The sequence below is a fragment of the Phaethon aethereus genome, assembly GCF_964289735.1.
Source record: "Phaethon aethereus genome assembly, chromosome: 3".
In the NCBI taxonomy this organism is placed as follows: domain Eukaryota; kingdom Metazoa; phylum Chordata; class Aves; order Phaethontiformes; family Phaethontidae; genus Phaethon; species Phaethon aethereus.
Window position 1 is genome coordinate 76,218,095 of NC_138576.1, and position 12,940 is coordinate 76,231,034.

The 12,940-nt window shown below is 38.3% G+C and overlaps 1 protein-coding gene across 1 annotated transcript in view; it reads right to left on the reverse strand.

The window, feature by feature from the left end:
* The window catches only part of UTRN (utrophin), a gene marked incomplete at its 3' end in the record, with an annotated part of 391,562 nt that overhangs the window by 287,073 nt on the left and 91,549 nt on the right, over positions 1–12,940 (reverse strand). The window contains exons 7-16 of the mRNA XM_081998557.1: positions 12,175–12,290; positions 11,072–11,235; positions 10,270–10,473; positions 9,008–9,189; positions 8,163–8,313; positions 6,578–6,697; positions 5,731–5,832; positions 2,588–2,695; positions 1,845–2,024; positions 408–577 (exon numbers count right to left, since the gene is read on the reverse strand). Coding sequence (XP_081854683.1) covers positions 408–577; positions 1,845–2,024; positions 2,588–2,695; positions 5,731–5,832; positions 6,578–6,697; positions 8,163–8,313; positions 9,008–9,189; positions 10,270–10,473; positions 11,072–11,235; positions 12,175–12,290 — 1,497 coding nt within the window. The remainder of the gene's footprint in view (positions 1–407; positions 578–1,844; positions 2,025–2,587; positions 2,696–5,730; positions 5,833–6,577; positions 6,698–8,162; positions 8,314–9,007; positions 9,190–10,269; positions 10,474–11,071; positions 11,236–12,174; positions 12,291–12,940) is intronic.

Genomic DNA, 12,940 nt, shown 5'->3' on the forward strand with positions numbered 1-12,940 from the left:
TTCTTCCATATATTTTATAGCGATTAGAAATAAATAATAAATAAATCAAAATACTTAGCACTTTCACAACACTCTTTAACCAAAGATAAGATGTTTCCCAAAAGAAAATAAATGTAATTAATTCTATCTTACAGCAGAAGAATTGAGGTACAAGGACTGAAGACCTGCTTTTTTGAGAAACAAAACACCTTCATTTCCCTTTGAAAGTAATGAAAGCTGCAGGCTTTCTGTTGTTCTGAAAACAAGGCTGTATATAACATTTCATTCCCACTCCCCAAAGCCAAGCTCACAACCACAACTTAGGTATTCCTCACTTGCATAAAAGAAGAATCAAAAGCCAAGACCAAGAGACATGAGTCTATGTAGTATCTAGTGAGCAAGGGAAAGTGGCAATGACATATACTTACTTTTTCTTTGCTTCACTGTCCCCCGGGATTTGCCTTTTCTTTGGGGGTGGTGGTGGGGGCAACTCCTGTCTGCATTGTTTAACCGCTACCTGTTCTTTCAATGGCACTGTTTCTGCAGCAATCTTCTGTGAAACCTGTGACATCCCTACGCTTCCTACAGCTTGAGTTACCTGTATAAAATAATTTAGCAAAAGGGTTAAATGGCGTTTCTAACAAACTGAATTGCTTTTGCTTAGTTCCTTTTATTCATCAGTCATAAAAGCCCATTCATTCACTCCTACAAATGACCACATCTAGCCATCATGAAGCACCTTTATCATAGATGTACTCCAGAGAGAAACTCCATTAAAGATGTGAACCACACATCAAAATTCTCAGTCCAACTAGAATTTCATGCCAGTCCAAATGAACTAAAATCAACAAAATAAGCCTTATATCTATTTTATTTTATAATTGCTTAGTTCAAAGAAAGAACCAAGGTCCTTTGGGTTTAACAACACAAAATTCTATATTTTATACTCATACCCCATAAAACCAAGCCTAGATCTCAGAAAGACATAATACGCAGTGAATTTGACCTAAAAACTCAGTCAAGTCAATAGAAACCTTCCACACTCTTTAACGTGTTATAAAGTAAGTCCCATGGAAATCAGTCTGTAAGTTCTAAGTGTGTGCTTGATATTTAGGGGGAGTGAAAGGATCAAGACAGGATTTGGCACTCCCCAGTGCCGCCTCAAACGCAAGAACAAATTAAAGCCACATGTCTGAAAGGGACCCCTACTCAGACTGCACAACTCATTTACTATATACTAAAGGGATCATGAATCGGTGCCTCAGCCTTCACCATAATAACATTTTAATACCACAAAAAAGGGATATGAGTCATAAAACTGTCAAACAAAATTCTCACAGAAGCCAATGGGACTTCTGTCTAAATAAAAGCATTACCAAGCACTTGAAATACTAAAATAAATGTTTAACAATCCAGCTTGGCTATCACCATTACATAGCAAACAACCAACTACTCTATTTTCAACAGATGAGAAATCATACTCACAGAGCATAAATGCTTGTATGACTCCCATTTATTTACCTATTCTGGGTTTTGGGTTTTGTCTTTGCTTTCTTTTAGTATCAGATTTAATCCAGTCCCAGCACTCTTACAATGTTTAAAGGCATTTGCATTGATTGATAATACATGGCAAGCCTGCTTTACTCATCAGAAAAATGAAGCTTAATCTGTGTGAGAAAGGAGTAATAGTACTAGTCAGGTTAACAACGTGGGGTTTTGAAGACGAGAAAATGCAGCCAGATGCAGACTAACTCTCTAGCCTGATGCCAAGAACTCGCCTGGGCAATTTTGCTGACAGTATCAATGAGGTTTGCACACATACAGACATCTAAACAGCTAAAAAGTAATAAAGCCTTGTTAAGTACCTGGTTAGAGTAATCCTCTAGCTTCTGAACCAAACTGTCCCACCTCTGAGTTAGTTCTTCTTGATCCTGATCAATTTTACTGGATGCTTTGCCATTCCCAAGGATCTGGGCCACATCCTGACCTAGCTCATTCAGCTGGTCTAGCGTTTGCCGTTTCATACCCATGTCCTCTTTCAAAATCTGAAGTTAAAAGAAAACATTAAAAGACAACATCAAGTATTCTCTCACCCCTTAGCTTTTAATTCCAGGTGGAATAAAAATAAAGAAAAAAAGAAAGAAAAAAAGAATGTACTACCTGAGCCAAGATGCATCACAGGTTTCAAAGCAGTTCGCTTGTGTAACAAAGTACTAACACTCTTAAAAAGAGCACATCCCTGCAACAGCTCCTAGAGCAGTCAGCAGTATGTCTTGAGTTACAAATGATTAGTTCAGGTACAAGCTACACCTATGTATTAAAAAACCACATTACACACACAAACCACAAACCCACACATTGGAAAGCACAGCTGACTGTTGGGCTGCAATAAACTCCAAACCCTGTCAAAAACCCAGGATAGCTGTTTCAAAGTTTGGCACACCAACCTGGAATGGCCATGGAGTAAATTGTATATATTTTTTAAATTCAAGTGAAAGAATCTGACAAGGAGACCGTATTGTCCTGGCTTCCAAAGCACCATGCATTTAAGTTGCCATTCATTTAGTCTATGAGACTTGACAGGATAGAGCAGGATAGCAATACTCACTGCCAGTTTTCGAACATTCACACTCAGGTCTGTTTGATCTTTGAAGTTGCTTGTCTGGACCTTACTCAAAGCCTCTTCTTTCTCAGTTAACCAAGCTTTCAATAAGCACTGCAGATTGTAAGAAAAATAGCACAAGACAATACCAAGTTTGTCAAACAGTTATTGACAACTCTTTCTTTAGGATCTCTGCATTCAAAGCACAGTTCTGCAGTCATTATATGCAGGAATTTCAGTTGGCATTAACAAAAGTAGTACATAAAAGGGGACAAAAAATACCAAATCGGAGAACTAAGTAATACTTTCCAGCGAAACAATTTCAACAAAACCATTTCTCAATATTTCAGAGTGCACCCAAAGTTATTTATAGCAACCAGATATCCACCACAAAGCTAATATAGGACTTACAAATTATATTAGAATTAAATATATCAAAATAGTATGTACGCTTTCTTTCATTCTCCACCCTTCTTCCTCTGTGATTCAAAACCAGCCATTACAAACATTTTCTCACAGAAGCTACACCACCAATAATTCAGAGCTCTTTCAGTGCAGACAGTCAGTCAAAGACTCAGATATTAACTAGTCACATCCCTGTTTACTGTACCTACTTCCAACTGCAAAATAACTTCAATAAATACTGCCTCATTAACTACTGAAAGCTGGAGCGGTCTGCTGTGGATAGTACTAACTCACGGATCTTGAACTTTTTCCACTTTTTTCTAGGAAACCTGTCCTGGCTCTCACTTCTCTTCAGTCACACAGCAATCCTATGGAAACTCCAGCAATAACTGGCATCAAGTATTCAGGAAGGATTTTATAAATTTTACACTATGTTGCAACATATTACTGCTGCTGCATAGCCATCTCCATAGGCTAGACTAGCCAGCTGTCAAGCTCAGCTGCATAGCCAGTGGTACACTGCTACTCCTCTGTCTTTTAAAAAAAAAAAAAAAAAAAGATACACAACAGGGCAGACCTTTTTGTTCTTTCAACAACATGCTTTACAACTGCCATTACGCTCTTCAGTCTAGCTGTATATTTTTGGCATTGTTCCAGAACTGACTACAGCAACTTTTTGGCCGAAGGGTTAAGGCAGTTTACATTGCCAATGTAAACCAATATGCAAAACGTACATACAGCAAATACATTAGTGGTGGAAATACCATAAGACTGTGAGAAACAAAATTATAACACCACATACTCTCTGGAAAAATCACAGTGGCATCCCAGCCAACATATTTTATGCATAAGAGGAGCTTAAAAACCCCCTCAATGTATTCCATTAATTTCTGCTAAATCAGCAGTCAAAGATAACTTTCCCTAGAAAACGTGAAACATAATTATCACAGTGCTAAGAAATATCTGGCACTGATGGAGGAATTTGTTTCCTGAGTGGTAAGAATTGTGTTGACTTGGCAATGTGGTTTCCAAAAATTTTCTAGGCAGCCACAAAAAGGCTCATGCATCACTGTTGCTCATCTCTCCATCTGGTTGGGCAAAATGGAAAATGATGGTACCTAGGCGTTTTAGTTGCTTTTGTCTTAACAAAGTGTTTGTATTAAAGTTTTTAATTAGTTTCAAATTGCAATTTTTGTAGGTCACTTGATAATTCTTGAGGACAGAGAACCGTAATTCAAACCTCTTAGTAATAAATGTGTTGTTCAGGGTTGAACAATGAATGCATACGTAGGCTGATCTAAACCATGTAAAATAAACTTTATTTCCTCATTACTTGCTATCTGACATTCTGCATTAAATAAACACCAATTAATTTTTTTCCACTGTTACAGAGCAACATAATTACATACAAATTAGAAAACTCTGAACACAAAGCAACTCCAACAGAAGATGGACACTCTTTTAGCGGTATTGTAATAATCAATGAGTGGTCACTTTTCCTCAGACAAATATAAGGGTGGAAGAGGACAGAAACATGTTCACATAGGGTCATCAAAACTGAGAGCAACTGAAGTCCGTACCTTGACATATGGAGTGAGGATTTCTGAGGAACCCTTATTTCTCAACTCAGAGACTTACCTTGCCCAAGAGTTGACAGAAAATGTTAGCACGCAGTTTTCTGCATGTACATAAACGTATGCCAATGCAGTATTTTCAAGAAATATATATAAATAGATACTTGACACTGAATAAACCAGAATCTGAACCTTGGGTCCATATCAACAACAAGGTCACATGAGCTGCAAGTTCAGCTTATGAATATACTGGAAATAGATATAGGAGGGGTCAGGGAGAAACACATATGCAAACCCCCAAAAACACAGACAAAACATCTCTGTCAAAGAAACCAGGCTGTAACTGATAGCAACAGCTGTATCAGCACTGTTCTACTTCTTTCAAATGTCTAAACAATCTGTGCCTACTGCAGAGTTTAAACAATAGCTTACAGTGATAAATACCATCAGTTAAGAAAACAATTTAAGTAAAACCTTCAAAGGAAAAGCCATCAAATATTGTAAGCCGAGACACAAAACAAGGTCTAGTACTAGGCATGCAAACATAACACATGTAGTTGTGTTACCATACTTTTTATGCCATCAGTTAATTTGTGTTTGAGCACAATATCAAAACAAGAACAAAGTCACAATGCCGTCATCTTCACAATTCAACTGTTTGTCTAAACTCAGCAAAATGAGCTGCATGCTTTGCTATATTGACCAAATATTTTATGTTGAAAGCATAAAACTTTGACTTTGAAAGCAGTGTCTATTGATTAGTTGATTGCACAAGTGTGTACATGTGTCCATGTTGGAAGCCCATATACCTTAATTAGGAAAATATCCGTAATTACCAAACCACCAAATACATAGTGATGCTTTGTCATTTTGCTATCATGGATATTCCCACTTCTTGGCCGTTTTGTAAGCTACCTTGGAAATTATTTTTTAAGGAGTTATAAACTTTCTTACCGAAACTTCAGAAAATCCTTCTCTTGCACTGCACAGTTACTCTACTCCTCAAGAAACACTGGGAACCCAAGCAATAACATACAATCTAGTTTTTTAAGGCTTTTTTCTGAGAGCTGTTAAACCCTACAAAGGGGTTTGGGTGGGGTTTTTTTTGTTTAGTTGTTTTTTCGCTCCACAAATCAACCAGTCACTCTGGGTAACTGAAGAGCTACTAACCTGCTCTTCTAGCAGCTCCTGCCATAAAAGCTGAATTTCTTGCAACTTGAGCCGTCGCTCCTCAGTCCAACGACAAACTGCTGTCCACCGCTCACCGAGCCTCTACAAAAGCAGGAAACACTCATGAACATTCATGAACCTCACAAGGAAACTCAAAAATCATATTCAAAATCATAATTCCTACTTCACAGTAACCTCTTTCTACATTATAGCTACCTCCCTGCCAGTAATCACAATTATTGTATTTCACAGAGCAGAGGTTAAAACTTTCAAGAGCATTCACCTATGGCCTTATCTCTGCTTTTGCTGAAATCAGTGAACTATTTGATTGAGTTCAAAAGGAGCGAGCAAAGTAGCATGAATTCTGTTTCACTAAATTCTGTTTCACACTCCCTATACTTCAGGTTACAGTCTAACTTCTAACAAAAACAGGAAAATACTTCACACAATATTCCCTAGATAAATTGTGCTCATGTCTTTAAATATTTTTCACATCAGATTTTAAGTAATTTTCATTCAGAAGTTATATGAAATAAGAATTGTACTATGCATCTTCCCATTTTAATGAAACTGCTAAAAACATACACTACAAAAGTGCCTAAGTCACTGGGAATGCAAACAGCTTGACTCATCAGAAATTGAGCTTAAAGTCACTAAAGCACTTGCGCAGGTTTTACTCTGAGCAAATTTAATAATTCATTACGTTAATATTACTTTTAAAAAATATTACTTTAAATTACTTTCTAGAATAAGTTGTCTTTAAACACAAAAATGTTGATTAACAATTACATGCGGAGGTTTTATGTGCCTACTACTATGGTTAAAAAAGAGAGCTTTAACATTTTACCTGCAATTGTTCCTCCAGAATAGCTGTTGCACTTTCCCCACTGCTTTCATCAACGATGACGACCATGTGTGTTAGGGAGTTCACCTTCACCTGTTCTGTCTCTAAGTCACTCTGCAGGCTCTACAAGAACAAATCAGAGGTTACCAACTTTGAATACGTTTGCTAATCTGGTACTTTGGCCACAGTGACTAACACAACTGCTGTGGCAAAGTACTTCAGATTCAACAGTTAAGCACAGATTTTACCACTGGGTAATCACAGCACAGTTTAAAAAAACTTAAGCAAAAGACTGCTAGAAGAGAACTCAAAACCATTCTGTTGAAATGTCGGAAAACACGAAGGAGTGCTTTAAGCTGTATGTACCATACTTGGCTAGGAGAATCATACGACAACTGCATTGACTTTCTATATGTCTACTGTTATAGGAAAGAGAGCTTAAGTGTCTCTCTAAAAAGCTACTACTGTTAATAAGCAAGTATCATAGGGCATGCCAAACAGGGAAAAATCACTAAGAACATTCATCTTTTAATAGTTGGCAATATAATTCTCCTAAGTATCAACGGTACTATAACTGATCATTCTGTTCAAGGGCAATAGCTGAAAACTGCAGAAAGCATACAGTTCTGATTAAATCTACAGATTATTTCAAACTGAATATTCATACAACTTATAGAAGAACAGATTCCATGGTTAAAGCCTACCTCCGACATACCTTTGCAAGATCAATGTGCCTTTACAGTACTGTAAATATCATTTTTCATCCCAGAATATCCTAAGCTACTCACTCTGTGAACAGCACACCTCAAACTTCCCAGACTTTGAAGACAGAGGAAAGAATGCAAATGTGGGACAGGAAATTACAGAGCCTAAAAACACTCTGCATTTTTTGCCCTGTATGTCCCATGCTGGGGAGAAGGTCAGACCTCAGCACTGAGTACAAAGACCAAAGCTGCAACCATGACAAATATCAAAAGGCCATCTTTCTCCTTCAAAAAAAAACACTGCAGGCTAGGAAGGCTGGACCCCCATCCAGCAACTTGAGACACAAACCACTTCCGAAGCACTGTGCACAGAGCGTGCAGTGTCTATGCACCCCCTTAGGATGTGATCCCTGTAAAAGCAGGGACTGGAATCAGTGACTTGGGAGGCCCTTCCTGGTAGTTTTAACTCCCGTATTATTTTAATCTGCAAGTCTCAAGCATGCTTTAGCAATGCCTGCCAGTCATTAAAGGCAAGTTTGTCCACAGTCCGTTTCATACTGTCCCTCACACCAACAGTTTTACCTGCAGAGGCCTCATTTCCTGCACAAAGTGAGGGTAACACAATTTCCCCTATAGGTTTCACTTCCTGCATGAAGCGAAGATGACAGTTTCTGCTATTGACATCAGTGCTCAAGTGTTCAGTTAAGAAAGCACTTCCAGAAACTTCCAATTCCTTTCTATGCCATCATCATCCTTTTCAAACATCAAATGGAGCCCCTCAGCATACAGCCATATATGACTTCTGACAGCTAAGGAACCCACCAACATACATATCTTCCAAACCCTTCTCCTATAAGTATTACGTAACAGACAAAAATGTTTACTTTATGTTCTTCCAGCTGTTTTTGAAGGGACTCCAAATCTTCCGCTAAGAGCTGAGATTCCATCTTCTGAATGCGTTCTTCTGTGACCGTCAGCCAGTCAGACAGCTGCTGCAACTGCTGCTTCTGGAGCTCCATCAGCACGTCATGCAGGCTGCAGGGGGAAGCACAGGCAGAGTTATTGCAGAAACAGTTTTCCCAGGAAAGAGACTAAGTTCCAGATCCTATAGGAAAGAAGCAAGGCCATTCATAAACCAGTTAGCTATCATCAAATAAAATATTCACCATTAAGCTAGGGAACTAACTAAGCTAATTAGTTAGTTTCTTTCTCAACAACAAAAAGTAGTGAATTATGCAATTTATATCCAGGATTGTTTCTTGCAACAGGGATTTGCCGCTAATAGATCCTCTGCTGAGACTTGCAACAAAATGCAGTTTCTCCCTTGATGTGCAGCTCTTAGCTTGATAACCCACAGGAAAAAATTCTTCTAAGTGCTTTTTAGTTGTGTAAACACACATAGCTATCCATGTCTACTGAGGAACTTAAACTACTAAAACAATATTAAAAACACATTTATACAACTACTGCATGTGGATACTATATATTTAGTCTGGCACATTTACATCACATGTCACAATATACTTTTTTATAAGAATCCCCAAAACCCAGGTTATATTCATCTCTTGTTTCATCTTGGAAAGTATGAAGGTGGTAGATTTCATGCCACAAACTGAAGAGATAGTCCTGGAAAAAAAAACCAAACGGATGCAAACCAACTCCTCCAAGATGCAGTAAGCACCAGAGGTGCGTTCTGCAGCTCTAGGAAGGGTTGTGTGGCACAACTCACCGGGACTGCCTGTCCATGCTCTCCACCCTGAGCTCCTCCCAGCGGGAGTTCAGCAGCAGCATTTGCTCCTGGATCTCAAACTCCTCTTCAGGTGACAGATTTCCCTGGGCCACTAGCTGGTTTCCAGCCTGCAGAACGCTGCCCACGCTGCTCTGGTGTGCAGTCAGTTCCATCATAAAAGCCTGGAAGTGACACAACCAACCACGTCACCATGATCTGTGAACTCCTACAGGAGTTTATGAATTTGTAAATGTCCTAATAAATTGTTGCTGCAGAATGAGCTGGCACCATCAAACACACAGGCATGGCAGACCTGCTCCTCCCTATGACCGTCTCCATGAGCTACAAAAATTCTGGAGCCAGTAAAATAGAGCTAATTGAGGAAAAAAAGCTGACCATCTCAGAGAAAAAGCTGTTTTTAAGACAACAGCCTTTGAACAAGTGCACCAAGAAAATAAAATAGAAACTTAGCTATGGACGACAGAACATAAAACTAGATCTGAAATGTATCATAGGAAAGCAAACAGAACCCTATGAGTTAATAACATTAAAAATTCACGTATTTACTGTAAATCCAGAACACCTTTTCCTTTGGTTCATGGCTTTAAAACTGTAGCACAAGGAAAAAAAGAATCTTCATATTGGTCAGCTTCAGATTTTAAATTCAATTGTATACAGTAAGCTGACACAGGAGAAAACTAAAACATCTAACATGACACTTGAAATGTTTAGCAACATTAGAACATTTGTTCAGACTTGGAACAGAACCAAAACAAAATAATTTGGAAGTAACAACACATGTTTCTGAAATAAACTATGCTAATCATGACAGGGAGACCACTGAATTAAACTGACACGATTATCAATTTCAGCATTGCCCTCATTTAACAGCAAGTGACATAAGGCTGACCAGGCTTTTTAGCAGTTGGCAGCAGAGAAGCGCGAATCAGCCTGGATCAGACTGTCTTTGTATTATAGACACCAGTGAGCCAGCTAACCAAAACTGATTAAAAAAATACATTAAAAGTTTCAAAGCATGTTCCACTGTAAGTTCTCCTAAAAAGAACTATTTCACCTTGAAGAAGCTATTATTTGTCAACAAATAAAAACCAAATCAAAAAAACCACACACCACATATAGGTAGAGGTGCTTTTCACTTAGACAAAAGAAACAGAATGGCAGGTTTTGGATAAGGACTAGGAAATGGAAGTTCCTTATCACACACAAAGAACCCAGCAAATTAATTTTCAAGAGAAGCTTACTTCGTGGGTGGAAAATTGCTCTTTGACCTCCTCAACATCACCAGATATTTCCTCCTGTTCCCGAAATGCATCCTCAGCTGACAGCAACCATGTAAGAACTTCTTCCAGCGCAACTTGGTAGCTATCCAAGTCCATATCCACCTCTGTCACTGTGCTGGGAGTCTCTGCTCTAGAACCGCCTTGATCCTCTTCAAGTGCTACAGCCTAAGCAACCAAGAGAAAAGTGATGTCTTAGAAGTGCACAGAAGATGCCTTGCCAAATGATACTAAAAATAGAACAACTAAGATCCCTATTAATCTTCATAAAATGTTCAAAACAAACATTGGATATATTTTAATGAGAAGGGCCACAGTCACCACTGATGAACTTTCATTTTAAAATAAAGAACATGAATAGAAAAGACAACTTTAGTCTTTCTCGTTTAACAATGGATCTCACAGCCAAATAAAAACCCATCACTACCACTACCACCACACGTCCTGCAGCAAACTCAGTTAAAGATTTTGGGCCACCCTCTCCAGCCTGCCAAGAAAAAATGAGAAAGAGAAGCAGAAGAAAGAAGCACAACACAGATGGAACTTTATACCTCAACACATAGGATTTTGAACGTGAATCAGAGAAGAATAAAAAGGAAGTTAGAATGACTGAAGTCAATCACAAAGAAGATGCTATGATTTTTCGTATTTTCCCAATTGTGTTGCCCAAGGTAGAAGGCATGTTCCAGAGATAACTTACAAGCCAGCAGATCAGCTAAAAAGTACAACTCAAGAAAAGCCGTGCAGACTTTTATGACAAACACACCTGCTGCATGTTGAACTCTCCATCCTCACATTCCTGTTTGTATCTCCTTGGAAGGGTCTCCACCTCCCGGATGTCTTCCATAGTGACTTGCTTAGGAAGCACCTCAAACAAAGAGGTTAAATACATAATAATAGACTTTTTGTCTGGAAGCTGTACAGCAACATCTACATCAAAAAGATAAAATAGGGGGAAAAATAAATGTAAAAGCTGCTTTTTCTAAATCATTACTTAGAATACAGTTAAGACTTACATATAATGTAAATCACAGGTTCTCCTGTTAAGTAGCCTTTAGTAAGCTTTAAATTAAAAGGCCAGGTTTCACATATGTTGAAAGCAGTATGAAGGAGAATAAGTTTTAAAGTTTAGATTTTCTACATTTGGAAGTGAATTCACATTAAAAAGCATGATCTTTTTCAAGTAAGAGAAAATTATTCTGGAGCATCTCCCAAGCAGAAATGCAGTTTAGGGACAGTATTCCACATAGGCTCTATCCGCACTCTCAGCAGTGGTCAGTTCATTTTCTTACTTTTCATATGGAAAAAAGTTTCACCAACGCAGGCTCACTTATCTCTTGGTTCATGAGTGCTACCCATTCAGTTAATCTTTTTTTTAAGAAGGTGGTGCTTGAATCTATAAAGTTTGAGAACTTGTCTTACAGAATGAATCTTTGGAGGCTCACTTCAAAGCAGAGCGACATCTCAGGATTTTAAAAAGGAGCCATAAAAGTTTCCTGGTAAGCATTCCTACATAGCAAGTACTCACAGCACTGGCACCTACTGCTACTCAGTGTATGTATAAAGAACAAAAAATCATGAGCTCTTAAGCTATCCCATTCTACACAATACTTCATGTGAAAAGCACAGACCCTTGCGGTAGAACTCCTACCTAAAATAAAATAAAGCCAGGGTACCACCTTCATGGTCAATTTGAACCTTAATATATCCTACAAATTACATTCATTTAAATACAAATTTAAGGACTTGAAACAAAATACCACTACACAAGTCTGCTGGAATTCGTATTAATTGTAAATGTCAATAGAAGAAATTTCTTTGAAGAGAGCTCAAAAAAGCTTCTAGTTAAGTAAAGTAACTATATCCCACCTTCAGGATCCAACAGTTTCTCAATTCCCAAGTGGTTCTTGGCTATGCTGAAAGCATGTTCTAGTCTCTCAACTGGGGACATCTTTAAAACTTTATCCCAGCTGAAAAGCTCAGGTCTAAAAGTAAAGACAAAACAGGAAAGCAAGCAGTAAATTTTATCTGAAGAAAAAAATTCCATACCATGCAGAATATGAAGTTATGGATATGAAGATAGCTACCTAAGTAATAAACATGTATGCACAAAACATAACTGCATATACACAAATGCATAAAGTATATGCTTTCTTTTTATTAGTGAGAATCTGGCAATCACAAATCAATTAACTGACTGCACGTCCACAGCAACATCCACCTTACATTCTATGTATTCTATACATATACCCGTTGACTGCAACAGGAAATTAAATACTACTAACAAGAAAACAAACAAAGTCTGTGTTTAAAATTTATTCCTGAACCAGTTTTTTCCAACTCTTTCTTTCATAGCATTACTGTTACTACATGCTTTCTGTGTTAGGCTCTTCTGGGTAATCAAGAGTCACTCTGTTCCTGGAGAGCCTCATTCCAAACTTGTGATGTAGCTCCATGACCATCCCAGACCATCACAGCCAGGAGCAGGAGCAGCCATCTCCACCCCTGCTCGCTCACCCTGCCCCACAGCCTTTTCCTCCCATTAAAAAAAAAACAAACCACACACAAACCAAAAAACAACCAAAAAAACCCCACACCCCCAAAACCCCAACCGACTACAAAAACCCACCTCATC